The sequence below is a fragment of the Pseudorasbora parva genome, chromosome 15 (genome assembly GCF_024679245.1).
Source record: "Pseudorasbora parva isolate DD20220531a chromosome 15, ASM2467924v1, whole genome shotgun sequence".
Lineage (NCBI taxonomy): Eukaryota > Metazoa > Chordata > Actinopteri > Cypriniformes > Gobionidae > Pseudorasbora > Pseudorasbora parva.
This window is the reverse complement of record NC_090186.1, coordinates 4,396,356-4,417,194: the sequence shown is the minus strand read 5'-3', so window position 1 is coordinate 4,417,194 and position 20,839 is coordinate 4,396,356. Positions and strand designations below refer to the sequence as shown.

Sequence of the window (20,839 nt, the reverse complement as noted above, 5' to 3'; positions counted from 1 at the left end):
ACCGATACATGACATGTCCACAAGAGTGCTGTGTCTCATTGTCAATGTATGCATATATAGAAAGAGCATGCGCTGGAGCTATTTCAGGGTCAGAGGTAACAAAATGCCCCCATCCCCTGATGGATTCCATCCGCTCTCTCGTCCCTCTTTCCCTTTAAACTTTAAACTTGCCATCCCAGGAAGGTCAGTGAGTAGTCCCCCCTCCCCTGGTTCTCTCAGTAAATGTGGTCGGCACTGCCTGAGTTTGGGCACGCTGATGTGAGGGAGTCCCAGGAAAACTCACTTCAGGTGACGACAACACATGGCACACATAAAGGGATAGTTCATCCAAAAAAGAAAATTCTGTCATCATTTATTCACTTTCAAGTTGTTCCCCAAACCTGTATGTACTGAACACAAAAGAAGATATTTTAAAGAATGTCAGTAACCAAATAGTTTATGGGACACTATCGACTTTGATAGTATTTATTCTCCCCAATATGGAAGTCAATGGGGTCCATCAACCATATTCTTCAAAATATCTCCATTTGTGTTCAAAAGAAGAAACTCATACAGGTTTGGAGCAACTTAAAGGGTCAGTTCACCCAAAAATGAAAAGTCTGTCATTAATTCCTCATGTGGTTGGACACCCGTCAGACCTCCGTTCATCTTCACACACAGATGAAGATATTAGTGTTGAAATCCGATGGCTCAGAAAGGCCTTCATTGACACCAATGTCATTTCCTCTCTCAAGACCCATAAAGGCACTAAAGACATCGTTACAAAGCCCATCTCACTACAGCGGCTCTACAATCATTTTATGAAGAGACCAGAATAGTTTTTGTGGAAAAAACCCCCTAAATAACGACTTATATAGTGATGGGCCGATTTCAAAACACCGTTTCCTGAAGGGTGAACTAACCCTTTAACAGAGCAATTTATTGAAATTTAAAGGCATAGTATGTAAGTTTCGCCGCTAGAGGTTCTGTGGAATCATGGGAGTTGTAGTCTTGACTCTTCACCTCCACAGCTGATGGAAATTAAGCCACTTCCATTTATTTATTTAGCAGACGTTTTTATCCAAAGCGATGAGTTTCCCAGCTGTCTTTTAAATGTTGTCTGTGATTCTGCCATACAGATGTAGGTCGGAAGATCGTTCCACCAGCCGGGAACGGTGAATGAAAAAGTTCTGGAAAGGGATTTCATGCCTTTTTGTGATGTTACCTCGAGCCGTCGCTCCTTAGCTGAGCAAAGGCTTCTGGTGGGGTGTAGAGCGAGTGGAAGTATGTGGGTGCTGAGCTTGTAATGGATCTGTAAGCAAGAGTCAAAGCTTTGAACTTGATGAGAGCAGCGAGTGTTAGCCAGAGCAGAGAGATGAAGAGAGGAGTCACATGGGTCCTTTTGGGCTCATTGAAGACGAGACGTGCTGCAGCGTTCTGGATCATTTGAAGCTTTTTCATCACACACATGATGGAAGTCCAGCCAGAAGCCTAGAAATGACCGGGCCTGGACGAGAAGCTGTGTTGCTCTGTTAGGAACGGTCTGATCTTTCTGATGTTTGCATGGCCGAGCTGTCTTTGAAACGTGGTCTTGTCTTTGAAGGACAGCTGGTCATCAAAGATTACTGACCGACCATTAAGGGAAATCAAGGATGACCCTAGCTGGACTCTGACGGACTCTGGCAGAAATCATGTTCATGAATGAGTGAATGTATTTAAGTTTTATTAGCGTTACGGTGGTATGAAGCAGGACGCGCGAGAGCGAATGCTAATGAGAGAGACCTGCGCCAAACACCGTCTCTGAGCTTTTATTCTGCTTATGCTGCAGTCGCCACTTCCGCTCTTTTCGTTGTGCGTGTGGGGGAACGCAGTGCTGTTTTACACGCTTAAAACAATCATACTAAACATATTTTTAGTTATAATGATTATTTTCTGTCTCACACAGATGGTATAGAAAGTTTTCTGCAGATTTATAGGGTTGAAGGACTGAGCAAAAAGTGAGAGGCAGCCTGAAACCTAAATAAAATCTAAAATTGATTCAACAAAGTACATATTTTTTTTACCAGAAAACATGAATAGTCTTTGCTCAGGATGTCAGATGAATGCAGTTTGTGCTGATGTGCTGTATCACAGAGAACAAAACAACAAAAAAAGTTGGCCTAAATTTGAACACATAAAATTTCCATCCATTTAGATTACAGTTTTAAACACAAACTAATAAGCTTAATGTAATGCATATTTGTCAGTCTTATTAAACAGGCACCAGAGCCATATAGAAAGAGAGTTGCGACAACTCCATAGACTCCAATGGAATGTTTTTTTACAGCAATGGCGGCTCGTGGAGACCAACACGATCTCATGGTCATGCGTATAAATAGTACGAGTTTGCAATCTCGTGGAATGTATACGCCAAAATGAGCTTTGGCGTGCGTATGGTACGCGGTTTTTCGCGTGCATATGATGCGCACTTTATGGCGTGTATATGACACGCTCTTGGTACATTCAATTTATAGTTTCATTTATGTATGGCTGACAAATAATGACCACATTAAAGGTGCAGTGTGTAATATTTATGAGGATCTACTGACAGAAATGCAATATAATACAACTATCTGTCAGTGGTGTATAAAGACTACTTAGATAATGAACCGTTATGTTTTTATTACCTTTATAATGAGCCATTTCTATCTTCACACACTGCGGCTCTCCTTACAGGAAGTCACCATTTTGTGCCGCCATGTTTCTACAGTGGCCCTAAAGGGACAAACTGCTCTACAGAGCGCTAGCTACTCTCTGCTGTCTCAGACGACAACATTTTTGTCCTGTGTCAGCCACCGTAGCTTATCTATTCTTTATTTTATGTTAAAACTGTGTAATGGATAGAAACTGTATACAAAATTCAAATACACAGGTCTTACATTTAGACCTAAATATTTTTTTGAGTGCATGCCAGACAAGATGCCATACCTCTCAATAGATGTATATGGTTACATTTTGCCACTGACACTCAACTAACAAGTTAGCAGTCGTTCATAATGCAGAGCTGTCAATATGCACCTCCTCAGACACCTCTAAATCAAAGTCCAAGACAAGACTCGACTTAAGACAGAATTTCACATTAGCACACAGTGTTCTGAACCCAGGGACGGGTTATTCCAGGAGTAACACTATATTTTGGGACTTTTCTTAGCACATCAATGCATAGTTTTACTTTATTTTATATATTTGTTTTTACTGTTTCGTGGCAAAACTTTGATTTATAAAACAGATTGTGAGCTGTGAGTGAAATCGTTTGAAAGGCCAGATCAGTGTGGTAGAGATCAACAAAAATCGCCACGGGATATATCGGCTGATATTCGCCATTAAAACAGTTTTTCTGTTAGGCCAAACACTGATCAAACACACACACAGGGCTCATATCTTTGTTATTATTATAGATCGAATATGTTATTAGATATAGAATTGGTACAAAGAAAGCACATAATGAAGTTGAAGTTGAACATCCTTAGAATGAGCCGTTTCTATTTTCATAAACCGCGGATCTCCTAATAAAGAGGTCGCCATTTTGTGGCCTCATGTTTATACACACTGTCAGAAAAAAGGTACATTGCTGTCACTGGGGCAGAACCCTAAGGTACAAAACCAAAAAGGTACTAATATGCACTCTTAAAGTACTGATATGTACCATTTAAGTTATTAATATGTATCATTTAGGGGTTAGTAAGGTACAAAGATGTACCTTTTCACTTTTGTACCTTAGGATACCACCCCAGTGACAGCACTGTACCTTTTTTTCTGAGAGTGCAGTGGCCCTAAACGGACAAAATGCTGTAAAGAGCTCTAGCTAGGCCCTGTCCCAAATAGCACACTTCATGTGCACTTTCGGTCTTGTGGACTTACAATGGCCGCTGCGTGCACGTGTACGTTATGTCCACAAGACCAGGGTGTCCCATTTGTAATAGGGGGAATGCATCGACGTCACTTTCCCGCCGTAACGCCCCCTCAGTCGGGGCTGAGTGGCAGAAGAGCTGCTGCATGACTGGAGTTAATTGAGGAAAACACGAGTAGAGCAAACGATCCTTACAACTTACCAAAGATTCAGTGATCCATGGATAATGACATGCAGCCAGGAATTGTGTGTTTTCCTGACATTTTTAGGAGCCTCATTTCATCAAGAATGTTTATAACTGTCATTCATCACATTTTTCAAGTGAATCCCGCATGTATATGTGGATGGGTCCGTGTTTTGAAGCGTGTAGTGGTGGTAATATACTTTATAGTCACTAAAAGCTGTCACTCATTCAATAAACGCAATCTCACAAAGTTCCGCAGTGACGTTGGTATACAATGAATCTCTTATTTTCACGATGTCTGCACTTACAGAGGATTGCCTCGTGTGTTTAACTGAACTCAGCACCTGGACAAACACTCGAGCGGTGAGTGATTCCAAATTCAACACCTGTGATTGGCCAATTCCGTTGTAGAAGTCCACAAACATGTCTGTGATTGGCTACATTACTCACTGAGGCAAAAACACGTTGGAAATGTAATCATTTGACGAGTGCAAAGACAGATACACACTGGATCTTTTGCTAGCTCCTTTTCGCTGATAATATGCAATTATTACGAATTCTTACAGAGGATTAGAGATCCTAGACAAGCAGTTATGAGCAGCTTTTCACTCTAAAAGCAGAAGCTGCGGCAGGTGGCAGTGGTTTGAGTGAGAAAATGACACGCTATTATCAAGTCCGTCTCAAGCTCAGAACAGCGATGACTATGCGGTCCGTGGACAAGCCTCCCCCTACCCCCCTTCTGGCGCCGGGCCTGGTTTTGTGAGTTTTCGCTGCATTCGCGCTGTAAACCAATCCTGCCTCTCAGGCTTTCTGCCACTCAGCGGGGCGTAATCACAGTCACTCCAGCTGACGATGACGTCATGTGCATTCCCTCTATTTTAGGTGTCAGAAGGGTGCTCGCGTGCGCCCCTTTGAGGTCGATATGCGCCCTCGATCCACACTTCTGCCGAGACAGCACTGGTGTGGGTTACGCACACTGTAAAAAAATTCAGGTCTCCAATTGAAAATATTCTAGTGACTGATCACATCTAAAAATTTTAGTTGGCCAAATTGCATTAAAGGGTTAGTTCACCCAAAAATTAAAATTATATCATTAATTACTCACCCTCATGTCTTTGGACACCCGTAACACCTTCGTTCATCTTCAGAACACAAATGAAGATATTTCTGTTGAAAGCTGACGGCTGAGAAAGGCTTCAGAAAGGCCTCCATTGGCATTCAGTACATTTCAACTGACCCACTCACAAGACCCATAAAGGCACTAAAGACTTCGTTACAAAGTCCATCTCACTACAGCAGCTGTACAATAATTATACCAAGCGGCGAGAACAGTTTTTGTGCACAAAAAAAATAAAAATAATGACTTTATCTGCCAAGATATTGTCTTCCGTGTAGGTCTCGGATGTGAACTCACGCGATAGCGGCTCCTCCTCTTCCGGGTCATGTATTCGCTATGATTCGAACGCCGGAGCTGCGTCATATTCTCACGCATGCGTCGAGTTCACGACAATAATTTGGTGGATTATATCATTATTCTTTTTATTTTTGTGCGCACAATAGACATGTGCCGATTTTCGATAATGCGATTTATCACGATAATGAATATGCACGCTATTGTTATCGTGGGCACTTTAAAATATCGTAAATAATAATTTATTAACAATTAAAAAAAAAAATTATAATGCACTCAACAATACTTTGCCTATCAACCGTATAAATGCTCAACACTGCTGTATTCTGCGTCAAAGGGACACGCGCTCAGATATAAACAAGCCCAACGTGCGTTTGCACATGACTGAACCGGTGAAGGAGACGCGCTGCTGAAGTGCCGCTCACGCCTCATTCACACGGGGCGTAGGCGTTAACGCTTCCCATTTACTTTGAATGGGTGACATCATCCGTTGCCGAACTGAAATGTGGGATCCGTCGCGGCGCTTCACTCGCGTTGCAAGCGGCAGAAGTTGAAGAATTCTCAACTTTTCAAGCGCCAGCGCAGGCGTCATCCAATCAGATCGCCGTATGCAAATATCCTACAGCAGACGCTAGCCAATTGCGTTCATTACTGCTCCATGAACCATCCAGACCATAGACCGTTAAAAATCCAGACGCAGCTCCTGGACCACTACATGATATTCTTCCCGCTGTCGGCGCTTTTTCAGGATTTAATGTACTTAACAGCTTCGTGCACCTGTGCAGTGCGCTGACAACAACTACATGGGCAATCGCACTCGCACATACAACCAAAAAAGGCGGCAAGTTAATGTGATTGGCTGTTGTCACTATGACGATCGCGTCAGCACCCAGCTTCAGCCACGCCCTCCGTCAAGCGTTAACGCCTACGCCCCGTGTGAATGCGGCGTCAGGGACAGCAGAGGGCGCTGATGAACTGCAGAATGCAGCCGGTTACCCCGGAAACCAGCAAAAAAACAAAAAAACCACGTGTTGGCAAAACAGCCATTCGTTTTTGTAATCTCAATGTCGTTCATCACAGCACCAAATACTTAATACTTAAAGACTTAATAGGCTATTTATTTTCAAATTTAAACATTTTTATGTTTTAATCTGGACTACAACATACCCTAATGATTAGAACTGTTCTAATTATTTGTTATTGTTCAGTATAACTTTGAGATACGACTTCATTAGTTAACATGTTAATTCATTATTACCAAACTGACAATGAAAAATACTTATGAAGAATTAATCATTCTATGTTAATTTCTTAGTTACTTTTTAATAACATTAAAATCAAAATCAAAATAACTTTTTTAATGGACCTAAGATAAAACTAACAATGATCAGTATTTCTTAACTAACATTAACAAAAACATTATACTTTCTGTACCAAATGTAGCTATTGCTCAATCTTAGTTAATGCATTAAGTAATGAGACCTTATTGTAATTTGTTAGCCTACCTGTTGTTCTTTATAGCCTAATTCTTTTGCACTTTAATCTGTTTGAAAATTGCACTTTTACAGCTATGAAAAAAATCAAGAGACCACTTAACATTGATTTCTCAATGAGGGGTCTCTTAATTTTTTTTCCAGAGCTATATATATTTTTGGTGCATTATTGGATTTAAACATTGTTATTTTTGTTCTTACAAAAATAGTTCTTAAAGCTGTTATGCTATGGCAACACTTTTTTTTCACCTTATTTCAATATCGTGATAATATCGTATATCGTGATAAAACTTCATCAATTAATCGCAACATGAAAAATTGATATCGGCACATGCCTAGCGCACAATAACTATTTTCGTCGCATTGTAAAATTATTGTACAGCCACTGTAGTGAGATGGACTTTGTATCGACGTCTTTAGTGCCTTTATGGGTCTTGTGAGTGGGAATGTCCTGAATGCCAATGGAGGCCTTTCTGAAGCCTTTCTCAGCTTTCAACTAAAATATCTTCATTTGTGTTCTGAAGATGAACGGAGGTGTTACGGGTGTCCAACGACATGAGGGTGAGGAATTAATGAAATAATTTTCATTTTTGGGTGAACTAACCCTTTAATGCACAGAAATTCAGTTCGGCCAACTGAAATATTTAGATTTGATCAGTCACTAGAACATTTTCAATTGGAGACCTGAATTTATTTTACAGTGCAGCGGACTTCTTCCCAGCAGTCAAAGCGGCATTACGTTGTGAAAGTGCGGACTCAGAGGAAGACCATGAGGGTTTAGGGTGCAATTTGGGACAGGACCCCACTCTCTGCTGTCTCTCTCTCTTTGTCCTGTGTCAGCCACCGTAGCTTCTCTATGTGCTTTGATAGAGAAGGGTGAGTGTTGGGAGGTTGCAATTCACAATCTCACATCTAGATTCTGCGGTCATCAGAGGCGGACATTAGTGGAGTATTAAGTAAATTTTAAGTAAATTTACTGTTTTAAGTAAATTTTTCTTTAAAAACTTTTACTTCACTGCATTCCAAAGCATAATATATAATGTCATACTTTTTACTGCACTACATTTCATAAATAAAAGTTGTTGTTTTCTAACCTTTAATACCTAATTGCTAATGTTTTTACCTAATTTACAGGTTTTTATTACTTAGTATTTTTGTCTTGTTTCTAGTCAAAATATCTAAAAATTCTTACATTAAGAAACATTTACTAGACAAGTACAAATTATTGTCTTGTTTTGGGAAAAAATGACTCAAAATGAAGAGAGTTTTTGCTTAAAATAAGCTAAATAATCTGCCAATGGGGTAAGCAAACTAATCTTGTTTTCAGTTTGAATTAAGATTATGTTTCTCACCCCACTGGCAGATTATTTACCTTATTTTAAGCAAAAACTCTCTTCATTTTGAGTAATTTTTTCCCAAAACAAGACAATTGCTTTTACTTGTCTAATAAATACTTCTTGTTTTAATAATTTTTAGATGTTTGGACTGAAAATGTGACAAAAATACTAAGTAAGAAAAACATTTTTTTGCAGTGTACTTTCTTACTTTTACTCAAGTAAAACTTTGAATACTTTTACTAGAGTAAAAGTACCCAGTACTACATTTTTAATGAAATTAAGTATTAAATGATATTCAATATGAAATGTATTGCTGTAAAAAGTATAATATTATGTTTTGTAATGTTGTGAAGTAAAAGATTTCTAAAGAAGAACACTGATAAAGTACAAATACTTGGAAAGTAAAAATACTTCACTGTCCACCTCTGACGGTAATAAATACGTAACAGCTCATTATGTAAGGCCTTAATACACAACTGAAAACATAGTTATGTATATTATATTGCATTTCTGTTAATAGATCCTCATAAATATTACACACTGCACCTTTACAAGGAGCCCTATAGAAAGCTGCAGGTGAGTTTAATCACGGCTGCAGGTAAACTCTATATCGAATTAGCATGATGGGTAAAAAAGTAAATATTTTTACTCCCTTTTTACATAAAAAGCAAACAACTAGCATGACTACCAATAATACATCACAGTTATAATTACCTCATGTACTATAAAAGCAACACTAATGTTTGTAGTTGAGACACATGTTGTTCCAAATGCCACTTGGGTAGGAGGGCAGATAATTGAAATTACAACGGTGTCAAAAACAGTGGATCACAGTACAACTGTACTCCTCTGCGTTTCACTTTTCCCTCTAGACATTAACAGTGCAGTTTGGTCAAATACTGCTATCATAATTGTGATTGCTCAGTGGTTTATTGATTGATTTACGAAGTGCAGCTGTACTGTAAAACGGGTCAAGTGCTCTAACATGTCTTAGGTTCAGAACATGTGTTAGTCGTGTTGTGTCACATCACTTATCACTTAGCTTATTCACTTCTCATGTTATAGCTGTTAAAAAACACACACACAGATTGTCTACACTAAGATCTATTACTAGTTTAAATCACAGTCTAATCAATATCAGCTGCTCTGTGAAAAAGGACAAAGATCATCCCTTTTAAATCTAAATCAAATGTACACATTTACTTGTATATAACCCGGAGGAGTCTTTGAAATGGACACATCAATCGCATCATTTTATTTAGCATTAAGGTATATTTCTTGTGTGCACCACTTCATCCAGTGTGTTTTCAACCACGATCCTCCAGCCAGACTCTCGGATAAACCCTAAAAAACGTTATTAGGTCTACATTCATAATAATGTTTATTCATAAGAGCATTCCGGATCATTACTGCATTATAATGATTAACAAAACTAGTTAAAATGTAGTTCTAAATTATATATTTTCTTTACAGATGTCACAATGCCTTCAGGAACCAGTTTAACGTGTTAAAAATATTGAACACAGGATCAGCATTATATGATCTCGCTCTTATTCATGCAAGTGCTTTTAAATTATTCAAATGCGACAAGACAAAAGAGACGCACTGTCTGTGAATGTCCTGACTGTGACACACACACACACAAACAAACACACACACACACACACACACACACACACAAACACACACACACAGGACACTCAGAAAGACAGAAGAAAACGCACTGTCTGTGATTGTCCTGATTATGACACACACACACACACACACACACACACACCCACACACACACACACACACACACACACACACACACACACACACACACAAACACACACACACAGGACACTCAGAAAGACAGAAGAAAACGCACTGTCTGTGATTGTCCTGATTATGACACACACACACACACACACACACACACACAACACTCAGAAAGACAGAAGAGACGAGCTGTCTGTGAATATCCTGACTATGACACAAAGACTCAAGCCAGAATCGAGTTTGTATTTCGCGCTTGAATGAACAATAACACACACAATTATGCCAAAATTCAGTTTAGTCCAGTATCCTCATTAGAGCTAGCCTAGAAATCTAGACGCACCCTAGCGGCAGCAAATCTAATCTGTCCGCAAGTGTCGTCTAGCAACTCTCAATACCCTTCTGAGCTGTATTCGCCAAACTCTTGCCGGGCCAATCACATCGTGTATAGAGTCGGCCGGCGGGGACTTGGAGTTAGCTTTTCTCTGAGAAAAGAACAAAGAACGGCACTGAAGTCATTCTTAAAAAGGGAAGATGTGTTCGGAGTTTAGCCGACCGGATACGGCGAATGTTTAATTTATCAGCGAGCTCTGCTTCACCTTCGTTGCTCTGGTTGGTGTAGCGCTATCCTATCGCGTGCAGAGGGAGTTTGAAAGACAACCGTTTATCCGCCCCTCAGATTGAGCTGTCAATGGTGAGTTTCCAGACCAAACATCTTGATGTGGGTCTGGCTTGTCAGGCTATATAAGAGCAGACTAAATGAGTTAAACAACAACTTAAATTAACTTAAAGAGTTGGGAAAGTGAGATGCGTGTCAGATTCATGTCGGCAGATCTTAAAGTGACAGCAGCCTAATAAACCAGACACTGTGATTCTGTCATTAATGTTCATCAGAGAACAAAGAGAACTGAGAAAACTGTAGCTTTAATAAAGATTAACCTTTACTTCATTTATAAGTTATGCAGTGCAGTCTGTTTAATAACTTTATTATATATCTGTTTATTTCCTGTATAGATAGGTAGGAAGGCCACAGGTGAATATGACATTTATTATAATGGGTTTATGTGAGGATTGTTTTAAGTTCACTTAACTTAAAATGCGTTGTTTTTTAAAAGCCTAATCATTTCAATTATACTGTAATGTTGAATGTCAATTATATATGTTTAAAAAATGTATAGAGACATCAGTATCTCTGTATTAGTATCAGTAACTGGCCTTCATTCATAAAAACATGACATTACAACAAATATACAAAATTCTGTCTTTAAGTTGTTCCTGTACATTAATTTAGAAAGTATGTGCAATAATTGCAATATAAAAATATTAAAAACTCTTTACAGGTTAATTACAGACATTTTTTTGAAAAAAGTTGCTGTTTTTAATCGATAAAAGCATAAATATATATAGGTGTGTGTATAGCCTACATACTGAATATTTTCGTTATCTCTGACGATATATGACCTACATAAGGATTGGATGTTATTATGGATTATTCAAATGAGAAACAGTGCTTTATATACTCAAACTGAATTTAGATGCAATTAAATAAGTGTGCATTAATACAAACCGGATAAGTTATAATGATATAATCATACCTGAATGTCAATAGATGCACTCTCTGGTGAAGTGTCTCTTTTCCTCTTATATGTGAATAAATTCCAAAATCGTCTCCATAGGATGGATGCAACCAAACACACACTTCCTACAATCCAGAGGTCCTTATCCTGCAAGAAGTTCTCCATGGCAACTACATTCACACCAACAAGTCTCGTTTTCTTTTTTAAACTCCTTAACTTTGTTTTGGCAGCCTGTTTAGCGCTCTCTCTCTCGTTTTCCTTTAACGTGTTGTTGACATCAGCTGTGCAGGCGAGCTCCAGATTACGAAAGGTGGAAGAGAACGCTCCCCCTCTTCCGTATGAGGAGCAGAGCATCTGCCAGTCAGCGAGACTGAGGCGGACAGGTGCAGGTCTGGCTCCACCGCAAGAACTCGCCGTATCCTTTAACGTTATACACAGCACTTAAAGTGCTCACTCACACACTCACAATGGGCTGAACAACACGTGGCCTGTATAATCACACACACTATGGCAAGCCGTTTTGGCTTTTATTCATTCACAGGATATTAATTCTCGATATCAGGAAGTCCATTTTTACAACACTCAAAAAAATTATTCTAGCTGTTTGCTCAGTTTATTTAAATTAAATAAGCTGAAACAACAAAAATCTTTTGTTTTTTACTTAACTGCCATTTTACTCAATTTTATTACGTTGAATGAACTAGAATTTGTCAAATGTTAAGTTAAAGGGTTAGTTCACCCAAAAATGAAATATATGTCATTAACTCCTCACCCTAATGTCGTTCCACACCCGTAAGACCTCCGTTCATCTTCACACACAGTTTAAGATATTTTATATTTAGTCCGAGAGCGTCTCCAGTCAGCAGTTAGGATCGTGCGTCAAACTGCCAAACTGCTGAAATCACGTGACATTGACGATCCGAATCATTGATCGATTCACTGATTCATGACCGTTTGAATCTTTTTTGAGAAACATGGAAGAAAAGACAATGCTGAATAAAGTCGTGATTTTTGTTATTTTTGGACCAAAATGTATTTTCGATGCTTCAAGAGACTCTAATTACCCACTGATGTCTCATATGAACTACATGATATTGTTTTTATTCCCTTTCTGGACATGGACAGTATAGTGTGCATACGCTATCTGACTAAATATAAAATATCTTAAACTGTGTGTGAAGATGAACGGAGGTCTTATGCTGCGTTCACACCGCACGCGAATGACGCGAATAAATCGTGCTATTCGTGCGAAGTTGGACACGTAAAAATGTTTAATCCATTGCGCGTGAAATCCGCTTCATTTGCTTGTGACCTTCACTACACAACAGACGCGAATTCGCATCATGGGAGGGGCTTCTGCCAGGCAGTGGCAGTCGGCAGAAGGACGAGCCGAGTTAAGGCTGCTCTCACCGGGGTTGATGAGCGCTGAGCTCCGCTGATCCCCTCGGTCTCACACCTCCGAAAACGGCAGATCAAATTTTCAAATAGGAGCTCTCTTAATAAATAAACCACATATTTGAGCTTTAAACAACTACATTCTCGCCTGAAAAACTATTAAAACTACATTTTGTGACACAATAACAGTAGTATTTTTAAATTACTCTGGCCTCGGGGTTTCCCAGCCGTCACTTCACCACGTGACAGCAGTAAGCAGGCTCCTCATTGGTTAACGCGGCGCGAATATCCACCAAAGTTCCGATTTTTCAACTTGAGCGAATTGCGTGATTCGCTCGAATCACGCGTTCATAACGCTCAATTTGCGTGATCCTTGCCGTGTCATTTGCGCGAATCGCGTCATTCGCTTGTGGTGTGAACGCAGCATTACGGGTGTGGAACGACATTAGGGGGAGGAGTTAATGACATACATTTCATTTTTGGGTGAACTAACCCTTTAACCTAAACCATTTGTGTTGGGACTTCATGAATCATTCATGTTGCGCTGACTGAACTGGTCAGTGTATTTCTAGTTCCCAGCATGCTTTGCATAGGGATGGTAAACGTTGAAATAAAGTGCTGTTTAATGTGTTTTTTAGCGAAGGAAAAAACCTGTTAACGTTTGATGTTATATTTAAAAGTTATGTTATGTTGATTTTTTTTTAGTTTAGCATTATGGTGAAGTGTAGAGCTTTTAGTAAGTCTGTGCTGTTCTCAATGAGCTGTAACTAATGCTTGATAAGAAATGCTTTACTTCATCATTACTTGAATATTACAATTAGCAATTGATCAAGTGTTGTTGACTAATAGTTTTTATAGAAATAAAGAAAATAAATTCATGTGCATAGACTAAATATGGCCATCAATTTTATCCCTTTTTATCCTACTTTATCTAGTTGGAATGACATGATTTATTTTTGTAGTTTTAACTAAATGATTTTAAGTTCATACAACAAGATTAAATTTCAAACCAATTCGATTTTGTTGGAAAAGCATAATTACATTACATGGAAAAGCTTACATTACATGGAAAAGTTTATTTTTTTAGTGTAGTTAAAATGCTCATTCTTTAATCAGAAAAATAAGCTGTTGAACAAACTTAATTAAATTAAGGAAAGCTTTTCCACGAAATTTAATTATGCTTTTCCAACAAAATCGAATTGGTTTGAAATAATTTGTTGTAATCGTGTTATATGAACTTAAATGTATTTAATTAAGACTACTAAAAAATCATGTCATTCCAAATAGATAAAGTAAGATAAAGAGGGGTAGAACTGAGGACCATATTTAGACTGTGGGAACTGTCAAATTAATTTATTTTCTTTATTTCTATAAAAAATGAATAGTCAACACAACACTTGTCTGCATGCTAATTGTAACATTTGTATAGCATCCAAGTAATGATCAAATAAAACATCGCTGGCATTAGCACAGTCGCAGCTCATTGAGAACAGCACAGCCGAACCACAAGCTCTACACTTCATAACACAACACAACACAACTTTTAAATATCAAATATCACATCAAACTTTAACAGGTCTTTCCCTTTACTAAAAAACACATTAAACAGCACTTACCTTCCACATTTACTCTCCTGATCCATCCCTATGCAAAGCATGACGCACTGTAAAAAAAAAATTCACTGTACATTTTTTTTTACTGTAAACATTTTTTTAATCACATCTAAATTTTTCAGTTTGCCGAATTGAAATTCTGCGAAATGATGCACTTTAATTCACAGAAATTAAATTCGGCCAACTGAAAATTTTAAATGTGATCAAAAAAATGTTTACAGTAAAAAAAATGAGTGTCTGAGTGCCTAGAAAAGCGCTATATAAAGGTAATGAATTATTATTATAATTATATTATTAACATTTTCCATTGGAGACCTGAATTTTTTTTACAGTGTTGTGACTACAAATACACTGCCCAGTTCAGTCAGCACAACATAAATGATTCATGCAGTCCCAACACAAATGGTTTAGGTTAACTTAACATTTTACAAATTTTATTTCATTTAACGTAATGTTAATGAGTAAAATGGCAATTAAGTAAAAAACTAAAGATTTGTGTTGTTTCAGTTTCTTTTATTTAAATAAACTCAGCAAACAGCTAGAATCCTTTTTTTGAGTGTTGATATCAGCAGCAGTTGAATTTGAACGGCAGCCTACGGTGACATTCAACTAGTGAAAATGTAATTCCCGATATGGAGAATTCATAATGAATAAGAGGCTTGCCATACTCACACAGCCCTAGCAAACAGCATATCTCAGTCCACTGATACCTCAGAAGATTTTAAAGAGAAACGGCGACTTGTCTTGGATTCTCAGCATGTGTGACTACTATAATCAGACTGGAGATATGCGCACGTGCACGCTGACATTCAAACACACACTCGCAGCTATTCAAAAGACCAAGGCTGTGTACTCACACTCGCAAAGTGATAAGAGACATGTTGGGGGGTAAACCGACCGTAACAGTAGCGATATGATTTAAATAGACTGCAGTTCTTGTATTACTCATATCTGACTTTGCTTTGCAACCTATAGGTCATGGCACACACTCACGATCGGTGTTGGGGAAAGTTACTCTGAAAAGTAATACAATACTGAGTTACCCCCTTAAAAAGAAACTAATTGCATTACTTAGTTGCTTTTTTAAGAAAAGTAAGTGCATTACGTTACTTTTGCGTTACTTTTTCTCTCCTGGGCTTGCTTTTTCTTTTATAACATGAAAAGTTATTATTAAGTTATTATTTGGAAACAAAAAACAAAAAAGATGTTATTTTTGGGCAATTAGAAAAAGGCACTTCACAAATACACTCTAAAAAATGGTGGGTTAAAAACAACCCAAGTTGGGTTAAAAATGGACAAACCCAGAAATTAGGTTGTTTGAACCCAGTGAATGGACCCATCCAAACAACCCAATTTCTGGGTTTGTCCATTTTTAACCCAACTTGGGTTGTTTTTAACCCACCATTTTTTTAGAGTGTAAAAACTAAAAATTGTCATTATCAAAAAAAAAACTAATAACTAAATCATCAAAGGTCAGCAGAAAGTACATCGGTCAATGAAGAGAAATATTTGTTTTATCTAACATTTATTATTGGATATTTGCGTAGCTTTCTGATTTTGCATTTGATTGATTTTATTCATTTTAAGGAATACTGAATCTTTTTAGCTAATGATTAATATTTTACATGATTAATATAATATTTTATTAGAGAATTAATACCTTTAATTAATAGCAATTCATATATTACTTAATCACAAGAAATGTTCATTAGTTGCTGATGCAGTCATCATTAATAAATGGTGTAGTTCTTCATGAATCATACATAAACTCAGGATTATCTGTATATTTAAGCATTATTTAATGCATATTAGTGCACCTGTATTGTCAAGTGTTACCGAGAAGCTTTTAAAACTGTACATACATCCCAAGCAAAAGAGCCCACTAAGGCAAAAGTAACCAAACATTTGGTTAAAAAAATTGTGTTATGATGAAATTGAAAGACATTCTGTGAAAATGTGTGCAAATCAACCACACAAAACACTTTAAATAAATAACATCCAACACTATGTAACAAAATAGATAGATGCAAAAGGCACATTTAAAGGGTTATTCCAACACTCAAAAGTCTCAAATAATAAATGTCTTAGTGTAGTGTTTATAGATTTCTTTCTATCCCAGTGAGTCAGCAAGCAATGCGGGATAAACTCCCTCATGAAGTGTCGCCCCCTCCTGTACGCTCACAGTGCCAGCAGCTCGCTCGTGTATACATGAGCTTGGTACTTTTTGTTGATAAAGTTGATAAACGTTTTGGGGTGTGCAGGCATGCTGTTGGACTGTGTGTTAAAGTGTGCATGTGCAATCTCTACCAAAAATAACCATGGCATATCACGTAAGTGAAGAAAGCATGAACAGTTTCAAAGGGAAGCTGAACTCCAAATCATTCACAAGTAATTTTCAAATTTCATGTTATCTGTGCATGCTCACAAATACCGCAGACAATATGTCCTCAGTTTGCAAATACACAATTTTCTTCAATTACAATGGGTGTGATCTATGGAGATACAGCCCCCTCTATGGGCACATTTAAAACAGTGCAACACAACTAGCTGAAAATCATACAAAACAATTAATACACTATACAATTTTAAAGAACTGCAAGAGGTTCAACCCGGCGCTCAGGTAGAGTTATATAGTCCGTAATAGGTGCTCTTGAAAAAGGGAAAAGTCCAATGACACAAAAAAAGCAGATCCAAGGCACTCAATCGTAAACGAAGGAGAAAGAAAGAATTAACAAGCCTTTATTAAGGTATGGCTTAAGTAAGTCATTTTTAAAATCACATGAGCCAACATGTTTCGACCAGCAATGGTCTTCATCAGGGCTTTGCCTTGGATCTGCTTTTTTGTATACAATTTTGATGTTGGAAAGATGTTTTTGAAAGAAGTCTCTTATGCTCCTTAAAGCTATTTGATCAAAAACAGTAATATTGTGAAATATAACTTTCTAAATGAGCCTACATTTTAATATGTCATTTATTGCTGTGATGGCAAAAGCTGAATTTTTAGCAGTCATTACTGCATTCTTCAGTATCACACGTGTCACAGAAATCATTCTAATGCTGATTTGGTGGTCAACATCAATGTTATCAATGTTAAAAACAGTTGCTCTCCTGTCTAATAAAACACATCAGATATTAAAGAAACCGAGGGTATCGCGGGTGTCACTGAACGGTCCGTGTCCTGGTTAAAATCGCTTATTTCTCTGGATTTAAACATTCTTGGAAACATTTGGGATAATGTGAGTACACAAGTCAACTAAATATATAACACTGTTCTAGTTGTTTGTGTAAGGGATAATGTCCACCCAGCCGGTTGTTATCGCAGAATAAACCCGACAGAGTGATCAGGACCCCGACGCGAAGCAGAGCATCACTCAGTCTGAAGGGGTTTATTCTGCGATAACAACCGGCTGGGTGGACATTATCCCGCTTATTACACGGCTAGTCATAAATAAATAATTATTAGACACAAAATATTGTCTTGAGATTAAATATTTTATTAGCTCTTATGCAAAGCTTCCGCGAAGAAAAACAGCTCCAACCTGCTTTAAGCCTTTATCTATTGCTGAAGATTTGCCATATGCCCTTGCTAAATGTTGAAAATGAATGCTGAAAGGGTTAGTTCACCAAAAAATGAAACCAAGCCTATGATTTACTCACCCTCAAGTCATCATAGGTGTATATGACATTCTTCCGTCAGACAAATAATCAGAGTTATATTTAAAAAGTCCAGGCTAACGTTAATCCAAGCAGTAGTAGTTGTTGTGTTTGAAGTCCATAAAAAATGCAGCTGTCCGTCAAATAACCCAGCAAGCAATTTTCCGTCTAAAAGACGTCTACTAGCCGTCTAAACACACCCCAGACGTCTAGGCTAAATCAAGGCTAAACTTGGGCTGTCAGTGAAAATCTAATAGACGTCTATCATAGCCCAAGATTAGACGGCTACTGAATGGCTACATCTATACGTCTAATAGACAGCAAATATGGGTCTAGGCTAAAACTAGGCTAAATTTGGGCTGTCAGTGAAAATCTAATAGACGTCTAACCATAGCCCAAGGATAGACTAATCATCAAATAGACGGCTAACGAATGACTAATATATACATTTAATAGACAACAAAATGGCTAAAGGATTCTTTTCACTCAAATATAACAGGATCTAAAAAATAAAAATCCATCCAAACACATTAAATATAAAGGTTTTATTTAGAAAAAGAACATTAACAACATAGACAACTTAAGATCATACAAAAAGATCAAAACATAAAAATGACCAAATAAAATTTTACAAATACAATTAAACATAAAATTAGGATAAGAAATATGGAATATTAACAACGTGATATAATTAAAATTATATATATATAAAGTTAACCCTTTTGTTGGTTTATAAAACGCATCATCACGGCATCTGCCAAATAAGAAACAAAACATATTTTATTTATTTATTTGTTTATTTTATTTTTTTTAATTTATTTTTGTGGGATTATATTTTGTTGGGGAAAAAATTTAAAACATGTCACTCCTAACACTTAATTTCTGACTTATGTTCATGTTCAAAAAAGCAAAATAAAAAAGAAAATAAAAAAACAAACAAAACATTGCACAAGAAAAGCCTTTTTGACATCACAATGTTTTACTTTATTTAAAGTAATTGTGATGAAGTCATTCTCTTTTGCTTGGATGCACACTAAAGCTGGGCAATAAAAGGTTAAGATACATGTATGTGACATGTATAAAGAGTCATCATTTACTCACCCTCAAGTTGTTCCAAACCTATATGGGTTTCTTTCTTCTGTTGAACACACAAAAATATATATTTGAAGAATGTTGGTAGCCAAACATTTGATGGTAGCCACTGACTTTCATTGTAGGAAAATGAATACAATGGAAGTCAATGCGGCCCATAAAGCTTTTGATTACCCAGGTTCTTCTTTTGTGTTGAACAGATGAAAAGAAACAACAAGAAGCAACGACATCTTGATTTTTGGGTTTAAAAGATGTTTTAGCCGTTATGTTGCATTAGAACAATGAGGTAGATGATTGGGGAAGCACTGAATGGAATGGTTTAAGGCCAAAGTAAATGTCTGATTTTCTGCTGCATTATGATCCATCCTCTCAGGGTGTCTGGGTCAGGTCTGCTTTCTGTCCCCCGAGTCAAAACTAAACACGGAGAAGCAGAAATCAGTTTTTATACATAATATATCTGGAACAATCTCAAAGAAAACCTGCAGTCCTCCGGCAACTCTTAATTCTTTTAAATCAAGGTTTACTGTTTGCCACTGCCTTTTATTAACTGGAAATAAATAATGATATATTTCTTACACTGCACTGTAACTTTTACTCTGCTGTTATCATGTTTTAATTTTTGTTTGTATTTTATAGAACAATGTCTTCTTTTATTGTCTTTTTAGATTCCCCAATGTTGCTTTTATGTTTTATGTAAAGCACTTTTGGCTTGGTGAAATGTGCAATACACATTTGCCTTGCCAAGTCAAAGACTCATATTTTCATATAATGATCCAAAGAGTAAAAGGATATATGTGGCTTTCATAACAAATTATAATAGTTTGCACGTTTCATGTTTATCCCTTTTTAAGGTGCCTAGGTACTACATGTAGCATGTTAAGCTAACCACATGGCTTTGACAATATTACTTATTACAAAACAATATTACTGCTAAAATCTCACCGTTCATACACGATAACAAATAATGTATATAATGAACACATGTTAAAACGAAAACACAGATACTTACAAGGCCAAATCATGTCCTTTAACGTTTGCTGTTGCCCGTTGTTGTTCTCCGTTCTCCTCCTCTTGTGTAAAAAAATTTCACTCCAACCGACAGAAATGTCTTTCGCGATATCTGCCGTTGCCAGTAGTACAGGCTACAGTTGCCACCTAGCGGTTGAGAGTTGTAATTGATTTTTTAAATTTTATTTTAAAAAGAGACAATAGTTTACGATTTTCTTTGACTGTCTTACATTTTAAGTGAATGTTATGCCAGACAGCAAAGCTAAAACTAATTCAAATGTTTACAAAAGGTTGGGCTAAAAGCAGACTACACATAGCCGTCCAATTCAGAGCTAAATCGTGGCTACAGATAGACCGTGACATGAAATTACACATCTTGCAAATATTATTGACATTGCGAACATGATGTAATATCAACCATATAGTTTGCTACATTGCCAAAAACTAAA

General features: G+C 37.3%; 1 protein-coding gene across 2 annotated transcripts in view; it reads right to left on the bottom strand.

Moving 5' to 3' along the window:
- Nucleotides 1-20,839, bottom strand: part of mylk4b (myosin light chain kinase family, member 4b) — a 56,622-nt gene that overhangs the window by 26,008 nt on the left and 9,775 nt on the right. The window contains exon 1 of one of the 2 annotated variants that reach the window (XM_067416797.1): nt 11,647-12,136. The exons of the other annotated variant lie outside the window; for it this stretch is intronic. Coding sequence (XP_067272898.1) covers nt 11,647-11,982 — 336 coding nt within the window. The 5' untranslated portion in view covers nt 11,983-12,136. Of the gene's footprint in view, nt 1-11,646; nt 12,137-20,839 lie in introns of those variants that run through there. 2 annotated transcript variants of the gene reach the window in all.